The sequence below is a fragment of the Talpa occidentalis genome, unplaced genomic scaffold, assembly GCF_014898055.3.
Source record: "Talpa occidentalis isolate TD23 unplaced genomic scaffold, MPIMG_talOcc4v2.1 talOcc4.3, whole genome shotgun sequence".
Taxonomy (NCBI): Eukaryota; Metazoa; Chordata; class Mammalia; order Eulipotyphla; family Talpidae; genus Talpa; species Talpa occidentalis.
Window position 1 is genome coordinate 31284788 of NW_023603184.1, and position 24095 is coordinate 31308882.

General features: G+C 37.1%; 1 protein-coding gene across 3 annotated transcripts in view; it reads right to left on the reverse strand.

The window, feature by feature from the left end:
* SOX6 (SRY-box transcription factor 6) overlaps positions 1-24095 on the reverse strand; it is a 349859-nt gene that overhangs the window by 17665 nt on the left and 308099 nt on the right. For 2 of the 3 annotated variants that reach the window (XM_054699395.1, XM_054699394.1), the window contains exon 8: positions 1623-1796. In XM_054699395.1, coding sequence (XP_054555370.1) covers positions 1623-1796 — 174 coding nt within the window. Of the gene's footprint in view, positions 1-1622; positions 1857-24095 lie in introns of all 3 variants that reach the window. The other variant, XM_054699396.1, reaches the window with a different exon arrangement.

Below are 24095 nucleotides of genomic sequence, written 5' to 3' on the forward strand. Positions count from 1 at the left end.
CACATCCATCCCTGTTCTTTCCTGATTGTTGAGCAAAAGTTGTGCAAAAAGTCTCTGCTGATAGGCTTCTCTGTGTTCTGCTGGCTCCCAGCAGTTTAAAACCCCAGTTAACAGAAGATTCTTAGTACTCTCAAAATGCTGTGCTTTAAAGGTTTACATTTTAATGAATACACCCACTATACTCTTAATAATTTCTTTCACAGAATGCACACCAATAATACAGTTTCTCTACAGCTGCCAAAATGGAAACAGAGAGGTTTCTGTGCCCATCTGAGAGCTCACTCAAACTGCTACTAACTGGCAAAAATACATATGTATAGATTACATAGATATAGGACAGATGAACATTGATTTTCTTTTGTCTATTAATTTGAAAAAAATAATATCTCCATTCGGAACATGTCAGCTTAAAATTCGAAAGCATAATACCGCTATGTATCTCTCTGGGACTCTAAGAATAAAACCCCACGATGACACCAGTATCCATCTCCAAATGCAAAAATCAAAAGGAACAAACTTGTATTTTAACATTTTACCACTATTAGATCGTATGCATGTTTTACGTTTTCTTAGAGGTCACTGACTCAAAATGTCTCACAATCAAGTTGAATTATTTATACAGTGTCAAAACATGTGTATTTGTGTATGTCCAGATCACTGATATTTACTCAGGTTAAATATTTATTGCTTTTGAACAAAACATTTAAAAATGGAAAACCACAGTTTAAGTCTCTAATGTTTTTCAGCTTCTTAAACTGCTCCCTTTGAGATTTTGTCACATCACGACAGCTTAAGTAGAACAGTGCCTTCTGTGTTTTTTCCTTTTAAAGAGGAAACATGTTGACTGTAATGCTGCATGTTGAATAAAATATGTTCAATATGTTGAGTGCAATAATTCTAAACTGTATAATCTGCACTAGGCAAGCTTTACACTAATAGAACAAGGCTTGAGTTTAATCCTGAGAAACGGGAGAATCATTCTGGCAATTTACCACAGAATGGGCCTCTGCCCTGTGGTCTATGTGTTCAGCTCACTGCTATGAAATTCGAACTAGTCATATCTTATTAAAGTAAATGTAGTTTTATTTTACAAGTTTAAAAGTTATCATTAGAGGCTCTGTTCCACACTCCATGAATTTCACACTATTTTTGGCTCCCCCTAGTCCTTGATGAGTTCTTTCAGAGGGATGTAGAAACCCAAAAATACTAAAGCAGAAAACTGTAGGGTCCATGAATATTTGCAAGGTTTTGTAGCAACATATGAATTTAAGAAGACTGAACAAGAAAAGGTGATAAAATGTGTTTCCACGAGTCCTGGTTAGCAGTGACTTCTCAATGTAATCAAATCCACAGCATTAACATATACTCTAAATAGTTTTGTCTTTAAAGTAAGTTTTCAGTCATTCTTCCTTTGGCACTTGGTGGGTATAAAACTCCTAAACCCAAATGCCACATTGTGGGGTGGGGGATTCAGAGATGATGACAAAGTTTCCTATGGCAGACTGCAGAGCTACATCTAACTCATCTAACCGCAGTCTCCCTTAGGGTGTCAAATTATGCCCCTGCTTTCCACCTTTGAGGCACTCACGAGGTAGAAGATCAGCATCAGCTGCTGCACTCACCTAAGATTTTGCTAATGTTGGAGTTATGCATGTCAGGGAAGGCCTGAAGGATTTTCCTCCTTTCATCCTTTGCCCAAACCATGAATGCATTCATTGGTCGCTTGATGTGTGGCTCGCTGCTGGCCCGGCCCCGGGCATCCCTGTAGACTCGTGCTTCAGCCACAGTGGCACCTCCTGTTGGCCAACAATAATACTGCTGTAGTTTAGCTGCAGAGCCATTCATTGCTTTACTTCCTGTAATGTCAGGGCAGGAAGAACAAGATGGGTGCAAAGCATTATTATCTGGATAATGTAACACAGCTTGCCACCTGGTTCAGCTGCTTTCCCTAGGCCCTTTTCTTCTATTTCTAAATGATCTTTTGGAAGCAGAAGACAGTTTCAAATGACAATTCTATTGGCCCTCTGAGGTAGGCCTCAAAGATGCACTGGGAAGAATTAATTTTATATATTTTAATATACCTACTGTATTTTTACCACAATCAATTCCAGGTGATGATAAAGCAATGGCTGCTTATTATTTTAGGGTAAGTTTTCCTGCTGTGATCCCTCCCTTTAAAAGCTGGCTTTTACCTATCATTTTAGCCTCATTTGCCAAAAATTGCAGCCACTTCAAACTCTCTCTTTTCCTCAAACAAAATTCTCTTCAACAATACTGTGCCTTGACCTGTGATTTCTATACAGAAGCTCTTTCTCCTCTTTCTTCACACTAAATCCCATTCAACCTTCAAGGTCTATTCAAATGCTGGTAAATTAATTAACTAAGTAAAAAATATTAATTGAGCAATTATTATGAGCTAAACTGCACATCAGATGCTAGGAATACAAAGATTTATTTATCGTTCATTCATTCACTCATTCATCAGTTCCTGCTTTTAAGGGAGCTTACATCTCATAGGGGAGATGGACCCCCAAACAGACAATTATAACAGAGTGTGTATATTGAAGTAAACAATTCTATTGAAGTAAACAGCGCCTAAGAGGGCCCCAGACAGAATGGTCAACTAAAGTTCCCTAGGAGAGGTGACATCTAAATTGAACCTTGGAGGATGAATAAGAATTAGCATGTGAATGGAGAAGGGGAGTAGAGACTGGTAGGATGGGTAATGTGGATGAAAGGAGCTTCATTTGCAAGGATGCTAGACAGAGTGTATTTATTCCTCTTTCTTTTAATCTATGTGCTCCAAAGTAATTACTCATTGACACAACTCTCTCTCATATCTCCACTTCATCCCTAGGAACATAAGACCCCTCTATCCTAAGGATTTCCCATATAATAAATACTTAATAAATATTAAGTAAAAGATTGTTTGGTTTCCAACTCATATGAGTAGTAGACTAAAGGCATTGATTTCAAACTCTCGATACATTTTTTCTGCTCTTTAAGATATTTAACATCTCCCTAAAAAATGATGCCTAAATTCCTGATATTTAATAGTTTCCAAAGAGATGATTCTATTAACATGGCAGACTGAATATGCTCCTTATGGATATGGCAGGAACTGGCTCTAGTTCACTGCTGTATCCGTAGGTTCCAGAAAAGCAATTGGTGAACAGAGTTTCAACTTCCAAAATATTTTAAAGTAATGAATAATTGAAAAAGTGAATGAATGAATGAACATAACTCTTACTTGTTTTCATGCACCTTACCAGCATGACACAATGAGGTATGCTTTGCAATGTGGCAACATTTGAACAGCTCCCTATAGATTGAGAATTTCTATAGTTAAATGTGAGGTGGTTGGACTCATCAGTCTCAGATAGGGCTACTATTGCATAAATAGGAAAACCTACTCCCAAAAGCTTAGAATCAAGTATACATTAGAACCAACGTTTCCACTTTTTGAGAAAAGTAAATCCTTTCGGTTCGGTGAAGTGATTATATAGGAACAACATGACCGAATTAATACCTTGATTAAGTAGAAATTTGTGTCAGAGCTAGTAATAAATTAAAATATTATTATTTGTCAAATATGGTCATCATTTAATGTTAACAAAAGACAGGATAAATGGATCAAATTGGCTAAAATTGTCAATTCTTTTGTAAACATGAAGGAAAGCAAAGGGGTCACTTTCTGAAGATCACGCAAAAATAACATTTTATAAACAGCACTTCGTTTAGGCCTACTAGACAGAATGATTCCTTACATGAAAAGTCTCAGATCTCAAGATGCATAACTAATATGCTACCTTTTTGCCACCATACCCACAGTACATTAATTTCATTTAAAATGCACTGACCATACAGGATAAATTGATTTCACTTTATATGAGTTTGACAGCCATGTTTATTGTGCAGTGAAATGTAGTGTAGCTTCCAGCTGACAATATCCATCAACACAGGGCAATATGCTGACTGCTGGGCCAGATGAAGGCATACATTACTCTGGAAGTGAAACACTCATTCAGATACGACAGTGTCTTCTCCTGAGGATCACCATGGTAATTTATGATGCCCTCAGTGCCATTACTTTACAACTGACATGGATTCAGCAATTTATATACTTGCATGCATACAAATAAAAGGAGACATGCTTGTGGAGAATGTCAGATACAAAAACATTTCAATATTATTCTAAGTTAACTACTATGCCACAAGTGATTAACATTTGTGATCTGCTTCTATTGTTGTAGATTTCATGCCATCTCTAGCAAAACCAGATAATCTTCTTCCACTATTTATTCATTTAAAGGGTCTATTTCATTGTGCATGGAAAGCATTATTCTCTATAGACTGACAGAGATCATGGTGAATTTTAGACTTTGGTTTTAGTAAATCTACTCCATACCAAGTGATTCTCTCAAACATATTGTATATATGCCAAATCTCTCTCCTTCTTATTAACATATCCTTAATCTCTTCTATTTTACTCTACTTTTCCCCCCAAGGAACAGACCTTAGATCCCATCCACCAACTGCCCCACACCATCCCTTCTTCCCATAGTGCATACTATCTACATGAAACTGACTGACACTAAGTTAATTACACAGAGGACCTCTAGACTCTCAAGGAATGCTCCCAGAAATTGAGAAATACAAGCATAATACATAATATAAATATATAAATTAAGAAATGGAAAGTAAGAAATGCTTTGAGGCATGTACACATTTCTTTTTTCTTGCTTTCTCCTCTCTATTCCAGCAAGAGTCAACTGAAAAATGAGTGGGGACATTCCAAGTTACATTAGGAGTGTTGTAGTCATAAATCAAGATTTAGGGAAAAGAAGAGCTTTATTTACAGATAACAAGGTTTGAAACCACTTTGAAACCACTTTTAAACCTTATATCTGATTAGAGTCAGAAATTTAAGAAAATATTTTAAAATACCACAAAGTCAAAAAATATTTAGAAGTGTTCCTGAACTTCCTTAAACATTGTTTCATGAAACAAAAAAGTTGGGGAATTATTACTAGTGAATTAATAATAGGTTATAGGTAAAAGCAAGATAAATAAATACCGTCTCAAAGACCCATTAAATAAATATATTTTGTCAGACAGAATGAATGTGATATATGTAAAGTACTGGAACAAGAGGTTCTCTTCTGGGATCTAGTTCTGATAATGGCTGGATCACTTATATCAGACCAGCCTTCCAGCAGATAATTATAAACGCTGGATAAAACAACCATTTGAATGCACCTGAAATCTATCAAAATTAAGAGAAAACTGGAGAATATTCAATCCTAGAAAGGAATTTCACTGAGTAAGATTCCTACTTTCATAGTTTTCCATGAAGGCATTCTCCAGTCTGCAAAGCAGCGAATGGCTAGAATGTAAACAGAAAATCAATTTTAATTGGCTTAATGTGTCAAAAGACAAGAGTTTGAGGCTTCTGAGTGGTTGCTCCCTGAACTTCACATGTATATAGATGGCTCCAAAGATTCCAGTAGAATGCAGGGCTATTTATCTGAAAAACCTGGGCAGAAATTTTAGCTAATGACCACTGTAATGAAAAGCAGAATTTGGATTTGAATCCTACCAAGTTAGAGGAGGTAACTTAAATAAATAAGTTAACTTAAATAAATAAATAAATAAGTCCATAAATACCTTGGACTTCCCACTGAAACCTCCAAGGACCCACTATTTAGAAATAAAAACTATATGGCAGTACTAAGGATTCACTCTAGGATTAAGGAAAAAACTGAAGCAGATTCTCCCTAATAATGTAAAATTATGCCTCCACAAGTTCAATGTGATCATCAAGTAATTTAACTGCTTCTAACACAAAATTTAACATTCTTATTAAGGAAGATATTAGAAGCTTGATTCCTTATAATTTATTGCTCAAAAGATATAGTGCATAATAAAAGGTTACTAGTTGTGTAAACAACCAGGAAAATGTGACTCAAAGACAAATAATGATCAACAGAAAAGAGAAAGTGAGATGACTCAGTATAATTGGCAGACAAGGACTTCAAAGTGTACCCGCTATAAATATGTTCAAGGACTCAAGTGAAAAGATCATCATAATGAATGAATAGAATGGAGAAACTCAGCAAAGAAATGAAGCTATAAAAAGAAGTAAATGGAAATTCTAGAACTGAAAAGTATATTTGAGATGAAAATTCACTGAATAGACTTCACAGCAGTTTGGAGTGCAGAAGAAAGGGTTGGGGAATGTGAAGAAATTTTCCAGTCTCAAAAACAGAAAGACAAGAAAGTTGAAAAAATAAAAAGGGACTCAGCAAAAATATGTAGAACAATATTTAGTGTCCTAAAATATGTGCAATTAGAATTCCAGAAAGAGAGCAGAGAGAGGATCATAACGGAAGAATATTTGAAAGAACACTGGCTGAAAATTACCTGAATTTGGAAAGAAACCTTTACTCATAGTTTTCAAGACACTGAGCTAAATGCAGGCAGAATAAATACAAAGAAAATGACACCTAGACACTAGTCAAACTGCTGAAAATGAAAGAAAATGGTACATACAAGGAAACAATAATACAATGATGGCTGATTATTCATTAGGAACAATCAAAGCTGGAAGACTATAGAACATCTTTAGAATGATGAAACAAACAAAAAAGTCAATTCAGAGTTTTGTCCAGTGGACATATGCTTCAAAAATGAATAAGAAGTACATTTTCAGGCAAAAAAAAAATGAGAGAATATATTATCAGCAGACACATACCAAGAGAAATAATTAAGAAAATTATTCATGATGAGAAATTAAATCTGATGAAAACTTGAATATATAGACATGTGAATAAAGTAAAAAATTCTCTTTTTCTGCTTTACACTAATAAATAACTTTAAGACAAAGGACTACTTAATACAAAATATAGCATTGTATCAGGGATTTATAATACATGAAGAGGTAAAATATATGAGAACAATAGCACATTAGCACAAAGGAAGAGAAGAGTAAATAGAATTAAATTCTTTTTTTTTAAATCTTTTTTTTTTTATAGAGGCATGTTTTATTTGTTTGTTTGTTTGTTTGTTTATACATGCGCTGGGTACAGTCAGAAGCATGGGAGGGTGAGAGAATTCGGGAGGGTGAGAGAATTCACCAGAGCCAGAGCGGGGAGCAGAGCAGGCAGAAGGACCGAAGTACACTGCTGAGGGGAGCAGCGGGCGGCAGGAGAGGTCTGCGCGCCATGTGGGACCCTCCTCCGGTGGCCGGGGAGCAGCCGGGGATCGAACTGGCGCTTTAGAGGCTGCGGGCAGCTTCGCAACCCAGCGCTCAACCGCTGCGCCACCGGGGAGGCCCTAGAATTAAATTCTTAAAGGTTACTTTTTAAAATGACAAGTGGGGGCCTCCCCTGGTGGCTCAGCGGTTGAGCACTGGGCTGTGAAGCTGCCCGCAGCCTCTGCAGCGCCGGTTTGATCCCCGGCAGCTGGCAAGGGTCCCACATAGCACACAGACATCTCCTGTCACGCCTGCTGCTCCCCTCAGCAGTGTATTTCGTCGGTCTGCCTGTTCTGTTCCCCGCTCCAGCTCTGGTGAATTCTCTCACCCTCCCGCGCTTCTGACTGTACCCAGTGCTTGTATAAATAAACAAATAAATCCTTAAAAAAATAATAAAAATAAGTGACATGGTTGCCAATATTTTAAAGAAATAAAATAAAATGAGAAGTGGTATACTTTTAACTGAAGGATGTATAGTGAATCCTAAAAAAAAAAGAAAAATAGCTCTGAGACAACCAGGAGGGGAGAGGAAGAGGAGAGAAAACAGGTGGGCATTAAAAAATAAAAAATAAATAAAATGCCAAAGAAATAGTTTAAGAAGAAAATTAATACATATATGCATACATAAATAAATAAATAAATATAAAAATATTAATAGTGATATAGCTAAAATACCAATTGGGTAATTGAAATGGGAAACTAAAAAGAAATCAAAAGGGAGGCAGCAAATAAATAAATGGGGGAACAGTGTACTTATGGATGGAAAGAGTTAATGTTAAGATGTCAGTTCTTTCCAAATTTATCTACAGATTTATTCTACTTCTAATAAAAAGCTCTAGAAAACTTTTTAGAAAAAGGAATTGTTATGAGAAAGTTGGATAATTCAAACTATTTGATTTTAAGGCTTACAATAAAAATACCATCCACGACACTATAAAGATTACAATGGTACAAACAGTGGGTTATTGGTATAAGAATAGATAATCAGTGGAACAGAATACACAGTCCAGAATTAAACCCTTACATATATGGTCAATTTCCAACAAAGAGTTAGGATGTTTAAGTGGATAATGACAGTCTTTTCAACAAATAGTGTTAGTACAAGTAGATAATATGCAGATAAAAGTAAACCTTGACCTTTCATCACACACTACACCTGACAATATATGAGATGAATCATAATTTCAAACCAAAGCAAAACCTGTAATACTCCTCAAGGAATACATTGGAGAATATTTTACGGATTTGGAGTATGCAAAGATTCTTGACATGGCATAAAAAGCACTAACTATAGAAGAAAATAAGTTAAACTTGATCAAAATTAAAACTGCTCATCAAAAGTCAATGTTAAAAAATGAAATAACAGACTGATAAAATATATGCACAATACACATATCTGACATAAATTTGTATCAAGAATATATAAAGAACTTCTATAGAAAATAAACTAATTTTTAAATGGGCAAAATATTTAAAACACTTTACGAAACAAAATATAGGGCCTCCTTGGTGGCACAAGTGTTTAAAACTCAGCACTATGAAGCAATCCATAGCCGCTGAGGCACAAGTTCAATCCCCCACCAGGGAGGTGACCCACATGGCTCAGCAGACCTCTCCTGACTCATGCACTGCTCCCCTCAGCAGTATTTCAGTCAGTCCACCTGTTCTGTTCCCCACTCTGTCTCTGGTGAATCTTCTTACCCCCCACACCTCTGGCTTATACCCCAATTCTTGTATGCATAAATAAATAAATCTTCAAAAAATATATCATTATGGTCCATGTATTCCATATCATTAATCATCAGGAAAATGCAAATTAAAACCAGGAGATACCATTTTGCATCCACTTATTACACTAAATGTTGGTAAGGATATAGAGCAACTGAAACTCTAATATATTGATTATAGAAGTGTAAAATGGCATAACTATTTTGGCAAACAGTTTGGCAGATTATTTTAAAATAGATACTTACCCATGATCCAGCAATTCTACTACTAGGTGTTTACCCAAAACAAGTGAAATTTTTTTTCCAGAAATACATCTGTACAAGAACACCAAAGTGAAACAATCTAAGTGCCCGAAGACAGATGAGTGGATCAGGAAAGTGCATTATATGTACACAATGGAATGCTGTTCAGCTGTCAGAAAAGATAAACTCTTGCTACTTGCAACTACATGGATGGAACTGGAAGGGATTATGCAAAGCAAAATAAGTCAGAAGGAGAAAGGCAAATACTGGATGGTGTCACTTATATGTGGAATACAGTGAAACAAAACAAAAGGCCAGATAAAACCAAGTAAGTAACGAACCCTAGATATTTGATTGTATACAGAACTGAGGCTATCAGAGCAGAGAGGAGAGGGGACAAGCAGGAAAAGGAGCACAATGGGCTAACTATTGATATTTTGATGGTAGGTGAGGTGTGTAGGGCGGGTATTCCATAACTAAAGCACAAAACTTTGTAAACCAATATTACTGCAATAATAAAAATGTACTATAGCCTTTTAATTCATGATAACCAGAAACTGAAAATAACTGAAAAATGGACAATTGTGGTATATCCACACAAAGGGACATTAAGCAAACTGAAGGTGTTTTAACACAGTTGAAAAAAAAATAAAAAAGGAAAACCAAAAGAACCAAACCAACAGAAAACCACTGAAAGTCATGAATAAGACTGATTTTTTTTTTTTTTTTTAAATTTATACAAGCATGGGTACAGTCAGAAGCGTAGGGAGGGTGAGAGAATTCACCAGAGTCAGAGCGGGGAACAGAACAGGCAGACTGATGAAATACACTGCTGAGGGGAGCAGTGGGCACGGCAGGAGAGGTCTGTAGCGCCATGTGGGACCCTCGCTGGCAGCCGGGATCGAATCGGCGCTGCAGAGGCTGCTGGCAGCTTTGCAGCCCAGCGCTAAACCGCTGCACCACCAGGGGAGGCCCAAGAGTGATTTTTTTTTTAAAGATTTATTTATTTTATACGAGAGCTGGGGTACAGGACAGAGGCACAGGAGGGTGAGAGGATTTACCAGAGATGGAACAGGGAGCAGAACAGGCAGATAGACTGAAGTACACTGCTGAGGGGAGTAGCAGGTGAGACAGGAGAGGTCTGCCACGCCATGTGGGTATCTCCCTGGCCGGCTGGGACTTGAATCTGCACTACAGAAGCTGTGGACAGCTTCATATCACTGTACTCAACTTGCTGCGCCACTGGGGAGGCCCAAGAGTGGTTTTTTCTTGAAAGTTTCTTTTTCTCTGTGGACCTGAGTTAGTGGTAAGTCTTTGTGAACTCAAAAAGATGGTCCCATTACCCAAAAAGAATTGTTAAGAAAAAAAACTAAAAGTTGTTGCTTATCAATAAAAGACACATACCATTGGAATGCTTAATAATCATAGAATTTTAGGTTTCTTCAGCCAATCGAAAGAGTAGTTGATTTCCTTTGGGATTCTGGATAAATCTGCATGATACATTTGATAATTCTTTGTTTGAGTTAAGAGCTCATTCATTGACAATGAGTGAAGCAGAAAGGAAAATTGTAGAAGATAGATAAATGTTAGAAGGGGACATGAAAACTTAGGGTTTTAATATTACACAGGTCAGGTATTTTTCAGCATGTTCATCCCACCAAACCTATCTTAATAGTGTAAAGGTGTAGGGCCTCCCCGGTGGCGCAGCAGTTGAGCGCTGGGTTGTGTAGCTGCCCGCGGCCTCTGCGGCGCCGGTTCGATCCCCGGCTGCTCCCCGGCCACCGGAGGAGGGTCCCACATGGCGCGCAGACCTCTCCTGCTGCCCGCTGCTCCCCTCAGCGGTGTACTTCGGTCCCTCTGCCTGCTCTGCTCCCCGCTCTGGCTCTGGTAAATTCTCTCACCCTCCCGCGCTTCTGACTGTACCCAGTACATGTATAAACAAAACAAACAAACAAACAAATAAATAAATAAATAAAACGTGCCTCTATTAAAAAAAAATAGTGTAAAGGTGTAATTCCCAGCGCTGTAGGAAGGAATGACACCTGTCTGTCCCTAATTATGGAAGTTCTGCTAACTTTGCATTCCCACTTATTGTCAGAATGTGAATTTACTTTCATTATACAAAGGCTACTTGGAATTCAAATTTAATTTTTCCTTGCAAATAAAAACAGGAGGGGGGCATTCAGCTATCTGGGATTTCCTTGTCAGGAAAATAAATTTCATGGCTGAACAAGAGCCTTAATCATTAGGGAAGTGATGTGTTCATCTTCTGAGAAGAAGGGATGTCAGAGTAAAGAAGGTTTGCCATCTATGTCTTCCATTAAAAAAAGTAGCTAGAGAGGTCAGCAAAGAGTGACCTACTGGTGAATGCAATGATTTAAAGACAGCAAAGGTAAAATATGAAGTGTCGTTATAAGTTTGCTGAAAAAAGAGGAACCAGCGATGCAGCTTAAAAGATGAAGTACTTGTGGTATTCTGATTAAGGTATTTATTCAATTTATCCAATAGAAGGGAAGATTGTAGATAAATTTTCTTTTCCCTGTTTGCATGTTAAGATTTTTTAAGCTCACTAAAAACAAATACCTTATTTTCCTCAACTATTGAATTTATCTCTACGAAGAAATTTACTGAATAAACTAGATAGATATATAGAAAGATATAGATGAGCATGGAATATACATAAAGAAAAAATAATTCCATTGGACACTTTAGAAATAGATGTTTTACTATTTAGAATAGCAAGATAATTCTTTAAAGAACTATTTACTTTATTGACTAGACTAGACCAGATCAGAGGTCAGTTCTGAGGTTAGGGACACAAGGTATGCTAAGTATTTTTACATACTATGATAATTATTAGAGTGCTTTTTAAATACATTATCTTTATCTTCTGCAATCCCTTTAGGGTAAGTAGGTAGATATATTTGTTCTACTTTATAGATGAGGAAATAAAGGTTCAGGTTGTTACTTCTCTCCGAAATAACCAATTAATAGAATACTGCTAATAAAGAACAGAGCCAAATCTCGAACCTAGGTCTCTGATTCTCAGTCTAGTGCATTGCCCCTATACCAACGGTGCCCCAGTCATTTCCCAATGATCTGAAATTGCTGAATTTCAAAGTCCACCTTTCCTTGACTGGAAAATTACTTTCCCCCTATAAGGATGCCATTTCCCTGCACAGCTAAACATGTTAGAGGAGCTTATTACCAGTTATGAAGTTCATGCCACTGCCTAATTGGCTTCTGAAATACTGCCTGACCAAAGATGTAAAAGCATGCAAAGAAAACACTGAGAGCTGAAATTATAGCAGGGATTAAAACTATGCTAAATTAATGTAGTCCTTCGTTATAGGATTATGAGCAAGCGTTATTGTGGATAACACTTCTATTTTTTCCTGTTGGAAACTCCACTCTCCTGAAAAGATCAACAAGAAGAACCAAAAGGGAATTCCCTAAGGTCAACTCTGAGGAAACATAAACCTCTAATTCAATAACTCTGCTACTGCTCTGAAAAAAGGCTTTATTATTGCAACATCCATATGGAGCCAATTGGACATTAATGACTAATCAATCCCTCCCCTTTCTATTCTACTTAAAGTGTCACAAACCATGTTTAGATTAGCCCATTTCCTGCTTAGGATTGCTCAAGATGTCTTTTGTTCTTTCAGTACCAGCCTGATGGAGGCAGCTTAAACAAACACACAACCAGAGTGGCGCAGGAGTTATAAAGTGCCATATGTGAATGAACAAAGGGGCTATACTAAAGCCTTTTGTGGTATTTGTTAATGTTTTTCATCTGAGCTTAAAAAGGCTTAATGACTTTGTGGTGAGCTGATGCATGTGGCTCGTGGCTTTGCAAAATGAAGGAAATTCTAACCAGTGATATACCAGTCTGTATTTTCAAGAGCCTCTCGCTTTCAGTTTTGGTATTCATGTTTACCCTTTTTTTTATTCTCAAGTTATATTTGCTTTACACAAACAGCTAAAGAGAGCCTTTTATTTTGTTTCAAATACAGGATCCAAATGTAACTGGGATAACTTCAGTGATTCTTTATTTTAATGACCCATGAGCAGCAAAGAACATCAAATATTCTATTTATTGTCTACTTGCTATTTGTATGCATAGGGGGAGAGCTTACAAGCTATTGAGTTTAGGTAAGAAGGCATCACTGAAGGTTGAACCAGACACCACTGTGGATGAAACTAGACAAAAATAAGTTCTGGCTTCCTAAGATCTTAAGTAGATTCCTTTAAAGAATGCAGAGATGGGTGAAAAGATGATAGGCTGGATAATTTATTTTGCTCAACAACTTCTACCTCCATCCAACTCAACATACAACCATAGACTCTACAAGAAATTAAGAAGTACAAACCATGAAGAAACAAGCCTCAGAGTTAATTAACAAAGACGATGCTAATTCACCCTCTTGTTTTCATTCTTATCATCTATTAGATTATCTTGGTCTCATTGTCTGCAGGACTAGTCATAGACAACTACCCTTCTAGCTGATAATCATACTTCCAGTTTTGAGTCCTCAGTCCCCACTTAAAAACATCTTCCTGATTTCTGCCACAATGGTCTGTCACAGACATTTGTGAACAGGACAGTCCTATATTTAAAATTCATCAATGGTTTCCTAATACCCAAAAGGAAACTCCAAACTACTTAGTATGGGATATAAGACCCCATAACCAGGCTTTCAATCTAGGTCTCAAGTCCCATCTCTAGTTACTTGAAAATTTTTTGCTTTATAATACTGAACTAATTTAGTTCTTTATATACCATGCTGTTTTACACCATGAATTCGTGTTTTTCCTTTTTCTGGGATTTCCTACCCATCTTTCCATCACTCATTCTTTGACTCATGTCAGGCATCATCTCCAGGAAGTGTTACTTGGTTGTCAGATTAGGCTAAGTATTTTAGACTCCTACAGCACCTCTTAACATTTACCATCCATCTAAACATTTACCATATTTTGTCTAAGTTACTAATTGAATGAGCCCATCTCCTTCACTACAGGGAGATTAGACTCCCTCACTATGCACCCCAAAAGGGCAGGGACTGCACTGTGTCTTATCTATAACTGCATCCCTAGAGTCTAATGTACAGACTCGCATAAGGTAAGAACTGAAAGGTCTCAGCAGAAAGCAATGGATATCTTCAACAGAGAGAAATTTATAGTGAGACACTGATGTCCCTGTGTTGCATCATCAGTACCTGACGATTTCTGGATTTCTGCACAAATCCCACTTTCTTATATTCTGCTAAAATATCTTGCCTTACATGAACCCTTTATAAAATAAAAATGATGCTGATAGGGAAAGGTCCCCACAGTTGATATTTAGAACTCAGAGTTCATTGGTCTAATTTTACTTCCTTTATTGACTTGCCACATTGCACATTTCTGAAATTCCAGCCTTCCTGCTTCCAGAGAAATCTTGAAAGGGTGATAAGGCAAATCTGAGCTTCTGGGAAATATTAAATATGAAAACTATCCTAATGCATACAACTGAAGCATGTATTCAAACAGGCATAGGATAGTACCTGCTCTAGTTAGCAGAGCCATTACGAAATGGATAAAACCTGCTCCTAAAATTGAGGATTTTAACATGAGAGGGAAACTAAAGATCATCTAATCTGTAGTCCTCATTCCACATGAGAAACTGAGTATAGAGAGCTTAAATTGCCCAAGTCTCACAGCGAATGGCAAAGTCACAATGAACTCATAATTATAAATATCCTCAAAGTTTCATACTTGCCATTAAAATGAATTTCTAAAGTGGTCAACTGAATTGCTTCAATGGCATTTCCACACTTTTTCTTAACAAAATTAATTGGCTTCTCATTTTGTTTCATTTGTTTCAAGGAATATGTCTTTTTTTAAGAATGAGAGATTCAGATCATGGGTTCAGTAGAAACTCAATTTTTAAGGTTAAGGATATAAAAATAGTATTAGAGATGGTGCAAGAATTTGGGCAATCAACTCAATTTTATGGTCCATCAAAACTTGTTTGCCCTGAGGATTTGGTGAAAGTATTTGAAAGTTATGTAATACAATCTGTGGTTTGAAAGAGTAAAAGAAAATTTTCACAAATTTCTATTTCTCAATTTTTTTTGCTTTTTAATTAAAATCATCATAGGAAAAAGATATTCCAGCAAAGACAACTGACTCAATCAGTTTATCTTGAAAAAAAGTTGGAATCAATGTGGCTCAGATGTTACATAGTTAGACAGATATGGGTTTGAATTGCAGATTTGATCTTTCTTAACTAAGTAACCTTGCACGACTTATTTCCTTTCTCTGAACTGTAACATTCTCTTCCTATAAATGAGATTTAACAATTGCAATTTGACAGGATCCTTGTGAGGTTTAGATGGGAAAGTAAATTTCCTACCACAGTGATTAAAACCCAGTACTCACTCACTAAAGAGCAGTTATCTTTCAAGATAGAGTATTAATGAAAGAGAGCTAATCAAATATCTATCCCAGTACCAAGAACACACAGCAGGTGCTTAACTCATGGTTGTTTCCTGTCTCGTGCTTCTATATATACCTGGATGATGGTTCCCACACTGCAGTCCTGTTCTTCAGGGTAATTACAAAATGAATCATTAAGTTATCTGGGGAGTACAACTTACTGCTTAAGTCTCTTTTCTGCCCCAAAGCTAAAAATATCTTTCAACAGGGGCCTCTGTGATATAGAACTAGAATGCATCAAATATGCATCAAGCCTGACCAAGAAAGACTACTAAGTGGAGGACAGGAAGTTTTAGAGACATTGACAGTTGTTTTTATTTCTTCCCTACTAACAATTTTGTAACACTGTACATGGAGCATCTATTATCCATTTGAGTTTTGTCTCTACGTAGGATCAACCTTCCCAGTGAAAAGTGAGTTTATATTGAAGCAGTATGAAATGGTTTCTCTGCATGAATACACACACACACACACACACACACACATTCATACACACATATACCAGTAAGCTTCTATTTGTACTTTTGGTATAAATTTAACATGACTGAATGCATTGCTTATGAAATTTTTCTCTCCAGGACTGAGACTTGAGTTATTAAATTTTAGTTTAGATTACATTTTTACAGCTTACTCCTAAATGTAACAGTCTATATAGTACAATGCAAATGCAGATTGATTCTTACACAATCTCTTTCCTCCAATACCATGATCTAAATTGTGGCATTCACTGAATAAAAACAATTTTTAAAAATTACTCTCAAAAGTGAGTGGCAGACGTATAAGGCTGATCTCTAAGGCATATATCAGTCACAATAGACAAAGAAAAATCATACTGTGAGTGCTATATCCAGAAGGAACAGAGTTATCTTTAATATGAGAGCTAAAAACCCTCTAACACTCAGTTCTCATTATGTGATATGAAGACACCCCTCTGATTATGAAGATCATCCTCTCTGAAAGGATACAAGAAAAGAGGAATAAATAGAGTAACAGATCTCCAAGATCAGCCTTACTTCTCCTTTTCCTTTATGCTTAACCTTTATAATCTATGTGAATCTTGAATAATTAAAGGTTTGTCTACTTGGTGGTAAATTTCAAATTCCTCAGTATGATACTTCAGGCTCTCTACAATACAGAAACTAGCTATTTTTGTAATGTATTCTGTTCAACAAGTACTTACTACTGAGTACAAGTATGTAGAAGACTTTGCATTAGTTTTGGTGGGGATCACAAAGACAAGAAAGGTGATTCTTACTTCTAGAACTTCCTTAGGAATATCTGTGTGCTTTACTGTTCTATGTCTGCTGTGATTATTCCCTTAAGTGAAAACTTGTCCCCTCTCTTTGTTTATCTAAACCTAGGCTTATCTCTGATCATATTTTTATCATGCCTTCCAGAACCCTTGCTGTGTACAAAGCACTGCCGTTGCCTCTGCAAATGGCAACTTTTCCCCGTTTCTCTAACGATGTACTCAAATACATAATACACTAGGTTGCTTTGCTTTCTTGTGTGCTAATCTTACCATCCCAAACATATACCGAGCTCTTGGAGAATATAGGGAAGTCCACTTTTTAAAAATTATTTTTCTCCATGTTCATAAAAGTGTTGTGTACATAAAAGATAATCAGTAAGTTACAACATGATTGAACATGTGGGTGAAACTGAAGACTGGAGGATTCTACGTATGAACAGGCCTCGACTGGAAATATATGGCTATTGCACTAGTGATTTAGTCTACAGAGAGCCACCTCTTAGTATATGAAAATAAATAAAAAATATTGGGGACAATCAGAGACAGGCAAGTACAGTAAAAAGAGACAATGAATCTAGAAAGAGAAGCTATTCAAAGATAAGATCATAGTTAAAAGAAAAAAAAAAAGACAGGCAGTCAGTAGGGGAGAGCTTTGTGGTTAACAACTTTCTGGAACAAGTTAGAAACATAGTCATCAGAACTTGAAAAAAAAGGAAAGAGCCAACAAGCACACATGTACCAAAAAAAAAAAAAAAATAGTTTATCTCAAATCCAATTCTAATCTTAAACAGAGAAAATTTAAATATTATTCCAAATTGGCCTGATGATTTTGAAATCCCACCAAAAGGTGGGCTGAGTTCTACAGCTTGTTGGTAGGAAGTTAAGTGGCTTTTGCTGCCAAGAGAGAAGGATTCTGGGACAGGGAACTAGACAAGGCTGGATACCTCAAAGATACAGACTTCTATTGGGCAAATATTAAATCAGAAAATGAACTGGCAATTAATAAAAGGAGTATCTTGATACACTATGTTCTATCAAATCTTTAAAAAATAACTACAGTCCAAACACAGCAGATAGACCTTTCTCTCCCATAGTCATTCTAATGTACTGGTTTACATGAAGACATATACAACTGAGGATGCATGGACTGACTTCACAGTCCCATTGGAAACATAAGATGGTGGTTCTTTATTGGGTCTAATTTTCATAACAAATAATGTTAATCTTTTGTCATCCAATTGCTGTAGCAAACTGGGAAAGTACTTCTGTGTGATTGATTCATTAATGGAATAGACAAGCATTTCTTCCCCAAGGTAAAGTATATTAAATCAGAAAACTAAGGAGTGTGTGTGCGTGTGTGTGAGAGAGTGTGTGTGTGTGCATGTGTGTGTTGATTACATACACTGCCATTGGCACCTCTTTGGAGAAGGCAGTCCAATGGGAAACCAGCTATTGAGCAGGGCTAGATTTCTCACCAAAGGGAGGCTTGATCTTTGATTGGGCTTTCTAGTTTAAGTAACTCTGAGAAGCAGGTTGAGTTCACTTTATGGAGTATCAGGGGATAGAGTTATACAAGAATCTTGACATTTCACTCTCTTGCCCCATTCAGGATTATCCATCACATGGAGAGTTCAATGGAAATTGTTTTCTACCAACATTAAAAGTTATTTGGGAGCTTTTAAGAGACAGCGAATATATTTCTTTAAGAGAACTTTATTTGCTTGTTTAAGAGAGCTGCACTTTATATATAGTGCTGATATAAACTGGTGCACAGGATCCTCTAAAACTGTTTATATCCACAGTAAAATACATTTTTGTGATACTCATACAACAGAGTTAGTCCGGAGCCAAAGGGCTTTGTGAACTCTGCTTATCTCCCCGCTTATGTGGCTGTTACTCAGTTATGTCCTGGGCCTCCCTGTCTACCCAGCATGGTCTCAGACTCCAGTTTCCTGGTTCCACAGAGATGTCTTTACTTACTCACTTCTCTAAGATGCCTGAAAATTCTGTTTTAGGCAGTCTTGGAAGGCCAGACCCATAAGCCCACAGCCCAGCTCCTGTTAGTGCCTCCTCTGAGTTACCTGAGGCTTTCTTTTTTAATATGTACAATTACTCATCTTTTAAAACATTTTTTTTCAATTCTCCATCTTTTTCCTGGCATGTATAGTCTAGTACTTTGGTAACTTCTTGTGCAAAGACATCTCATCCCTGGCATATTTCTCTGACAATTTCACTATGTAAAAGATGGTATGGTCCCTAACTGATACTTGTTACAGTCTAGTTGACTTAATGGTGAATGATTTCAATTACATGGCAGCTAAATAAGAGTTAAAAAACAGTCAACTAGAAATCACCCAGACCAACTTTCTCACTTATGGATGGGAAATTTTAGGCAAAGAAAATGATTTGCTTGTGATGGAACAACTAGAATTTCAATCTCATAGTCCTTCAGCAAATGTCTGAAGTTGTGTCATGTGAAAAAATGGTAGGTTTCGGGCCTCCCCGGTGGCGCAGTGGTTGAGCGCTGGGTTGCGAAGCTGCCTGCGGCCTCTGCGGCACCAGTTCGATCCCTGGCTGCTCCCCGGCCATCGGAGGAGGGTCCCACATGGTGTGCAGACCTCTCCTGCCGCGCACTGCTCCCCTCAGCAGTGTACTTCGGTCCTTCTGCCTGCTCTGCTCCCCGCTCTGGCTCTGGTGAATTCTCTCACCCTCCCGCGCTTCTGACTGTATCCAGTGCATGTATAAACAAAACAAACAAACAAATAAATAAATAAAACATGCCTCTATAAAAAAATATATATATATTAAAAAAAATGGTAGGTTTCATTTTGTTGGAAATAATGTCAGATTAGACTTTACTGGGTCAGAATTCAGACTAGAACCAATGGATAGAAGTCACAAGGAAGCAGAGACACATTTTGAGTATAAGTAAGAAAGAAAATTAGAATTCTAAAAATTAGAATTGAAATATGCTTCTCAAGCAGGCAGTTGTCTATCGTTGGACTATTAGACACATTAGAACAGAAAAAAGAGATGATCACTTGTCAGAGATGAGAAGAGGTTCCTTAGCTGGAATTATAAGTATGATGACCTCTCTCCTTTATTTCAATTCTGAGGATCTAAGTGTTGCAATGTGCAGCACTAATTCTGGTGGGCCTGAACTAATAATGACCTTACATTCCAACGCATAAGCAGTTACAGCACTTAAATCCCACCCCAACTATACTACAGCTTGCCTCTGCTGCCTTGAATGAGCTGTGAATCATCAAGTCAATCTTCCTTTTCCACCAAGAGTAACGATCTAGGGAAAGGAAGGGAAATGAGAAAAGCTTAAAAGATTTCCCAGAGTGTGGATCAAGGTGTAAGCAGGAGTTTTTAAAGAGAACATTCATATTAAGTGGTGCATTTGTAAGGAAAAGCAGAAAGTTGCAGTTTTTGTTACTTGTCTATAAACAGAGAGCTTAAGTAGACAATAAGAAAGCTATCCTGAGATAGAAAACTTAGAAGCAATCAGAAGTTCGGGGGGAAAAAAAGGAAAAGAAAAAAATTAAGCTTTCAGAAGAGTTAAGGCCATTTTGGCTGAGCTCCAATTCACAAATTCAGTACAAATCTATAAAACCCTTCTAAGCAAATCTGAGAATCTGAGAGGAACAGTTCTAAAAGGGGCTATTTTTGTGTACCTATCAATTTCCATTCAAATCAATGTGAGTTTCTAATACATGGAGGACTGCATGCCATTGTAGTTCTAGTCCAGGGTCCAAAAGTCTATCTAATGATAATCACTTTCAGAGCTCAATCACTGTCACTACTTGTCAGATTTCATATTTCACGGTTTCCATATCAAAATGACGTTTTGAGAGTAGGACACAATAATTGAATTTGAGAATTAAAAGAAATGTTAAAACATGCTTTCTTACCCAAAGTATTTTACAAAACAGAGAAAAGAAAAAGTATTCCCTTAGAGGTCCCAGGTTTGTGAGAGAAGAAACAGAATGGAAAGAATATTAAAAAGAAACCAAGCCACAGCGATGACTGCTGAAGGAAGAGAAAAAAAGAAGAGGGCACTCATCTCTAAAAGGTAACTGGGGAATGCTACTGGAGACATAGTCTCATTAATAAAAAGAAAAGATCAGGGATTTGAAAACTTCACTCGTCAAGTGGCACAAATATACTAAAATATTGTTCTACTCTTCTCTGAAAAAATCTAAATGGAAGAAACTGAAAAAAAGTACCTTTCTTATTAAAAAAAAACCCCTGATTTTTATGAAGACTCTAATAAGAATCTTGCATTTGAAAGGGACCTTAGAGATAGTAGAATCCAACATACCTCTTTGAAAAGATAAAGATACTTAATCCCAGAGGTGTGAGTCACTTGCTTGCTGTCATTTAGCAAAAGAACTTTAATCCAAATTTCCCAGGCCGGAGTCCTTTCTATTATACTTTGCAACCTTGAAATTAGGAGAGTGGGGATAAGAATTGTACTCTTGCCTAGGAGAACTAGGAGAGGGAAAATGCCATATGAAACATCCATGGAGAGTTAAGCAGTTGTTTGTCATGCTTAATACATGGTGACAGACTCAACAAATTGAGTCCTCTCTTCCTTTCATGTCCTACATAGGAGTTAACAAATTTTGTGTACTCAATACATATTAAGCCTTCAACTGCTTCAAAGTGCAACAAGACCTTAAACATATTTCTAAAGCCCCCAGCACCAACGAATTTGTAGTTTTATAAATATCATGGTGAACAAGAAATGCTGTCTTGTCACATTCAAGCCAAATAACAGCTGGACTTTAAAAATAAAATTTTGAAGGCATTTGCCTTTTATATTTTTAATTTCTGTTTTCCTGGATTATGGTTTTGTCATTTGATTTTGATGAGTGGTTAATATACATGCACAGCTGCCTCTTTTGGTGACCTTTCCCTTGCTGCCTCCATGCTCAGAGCTACGAAGCAGGTCTATAAGTTGCTTACTAAGTGATATTGGCATTTTCATGACTGGCAGACATTTTCCTGGGTGGCCTGGCCTCATCTCCTAGGTTGATTTTTTTAAGTCATTTCAGAAGCCACAGGAGGGTAGACTGGAAGTAAAAGGAGGGCAAAGCCCCTTAAAATTGCTGTTGTGCATTATTCACAATAGCCAAGACATGGAAACAACCTGAATGTTCGACACCAATGGATGAATGGATAAAGAGATAATCTATTCAATGGAAATATTATTTGGGAATATAAAAATTCTGCCATTTGCAACCATATGGATAGAGCTCAAAGGCATTGTGCTAAGTAAAATAAGTCAGAGAAAGAAATACTATATGATCTCCTTAAATGTGGAATCTAAAAAGGAGAACTCATAGAAACAGAGAGTAGAATGGTGGTTACCAGGGACAGCTGTGTTTGCATTTCATTTATAATCAGTCTTCCTTTACTAGACTTTAAACTCCAAGGGCCAGGAGCATATTTATTTTGCTTCCCCTGGTTTATCCAATGTCTAATTCAGATACTGACACACAGTAGGCGCTCAAGAAATATTTGCTAGTTAGTTTGTTTAGACCACAGACCAACTGTAAAGTCTTCACAGTTAAGTTCTTCTCTGAAGGAGTGAATACAATTTCAAATTATTTTTTATTTCAGTAGCTTCTTCATCTTACCATTAAGGGAAATATGAAAGCACCCAGTAGAGAAAGTATTATGTGTACCTATTATCTATTCTGACTTTAATATGAACTGTAACTCCAGCAGGCTTTGCAATCAGCTCACACTTGAGCAGATGCCAGGAAATAGCCTGAAGTCAGCAGAAGGCCGCTACCCATCCCAGCCGTCCTCACAAAGGCACTGGCTTCTGTGGATTTTAGAGCAGGTAACTTGACTCCATTCATGAACTCACAGTCCCCCAAAAGCACATGAGGTCTCAATGGCAACTCTGGGCAAGCTTCTGAAGGAAGGCTTTCACACGCTCCTTAAGCTCCTGGGCCACTATAACCCTTCTACTATTACACTCATCAGGCATTGCTGCTATGTGTGACAGAGAAACACGAGCGCTGGTAGATGGCATGACTTGCTATATTTAGGGGAAAGGAAATGGGCCATACTGAAGAAGGTCACAGGAGTTTGTTCAGAAAAATGAAGGCACCACAGATTTGTCCATGTACACAGGGGCTACAACACAGTCCTTAAGAACTTAGGTTCTGGAACCAGCCTGCCTGGGATCAACTCTCAACTGTACTCTTGCTAGCTATGTAACCTGTCACAAGCTACTTAATGGCTCTCAGCCTTCATTTTATTATCTGTAAAATGGAAAAAAAATACCTTCTTTACAAAGTTGTTTAAATTGTTGAAATGAAAAAAAAATGGGTGTCAAAAACTTAGTATATTCTGTGGCAAAGAAGTGCTTGATATATGTTTGTCCACAAAGCAAAGTAACCAGGAAATTAGTTTGACTTCAGATACTCTGGATACTAAATGGAATTTCCAAAGGTATTTCTATACAATATGTTTTTCTACAGTTAAGCTTTTTTATATTTTCCTTTTGCAATGGCTAATAACTATGATCATGGCTTTTAACTTTCCAAGCACATTATATCATTAACCACATTATTAGCATTTCTGGGAGGCAAGTGACTGTTTTATAGCCACTATATAGTTAAGAAACCAAATGAAGAAGGATGAGAGACAGATTAAGAAAACCCAACTAATACAAGGATAAGGTGTAACTTGTAGTCTGTGGGGAAAATGAAGAGACTGAATACTCCACAGCGATGAGACATTGCATTTCATGGTTTATGGTCAAAGTTTTAGATACTCTACAGTACAGTCTTCCAACAAAATTGAGATGGGTGAGGTCTGCATAAAGTACCTCCATCCTCACCAGTGGAAAAACCAGTACTTCTAAGGGCCTGTACAAATATCACTGTCAATATGTCTTCTGCACACATTCTTCATGTGTATAGAGTATATTTCTGGTTTTGAGTCTTATCCCCCCCTGATTCCTTCTCTGTCTCCCTCTAGCTCTTTCTCTCTCCTCCCTTCTCCTCCTTTCCTTCCTCCTGCTCCTGTCCCAATAAGAATATATTTTAACACCTTGTTCTCGGCACAATCATTAAGCATTAGTCTCTTGCATCAGTATGAAAATTCTGCCTTT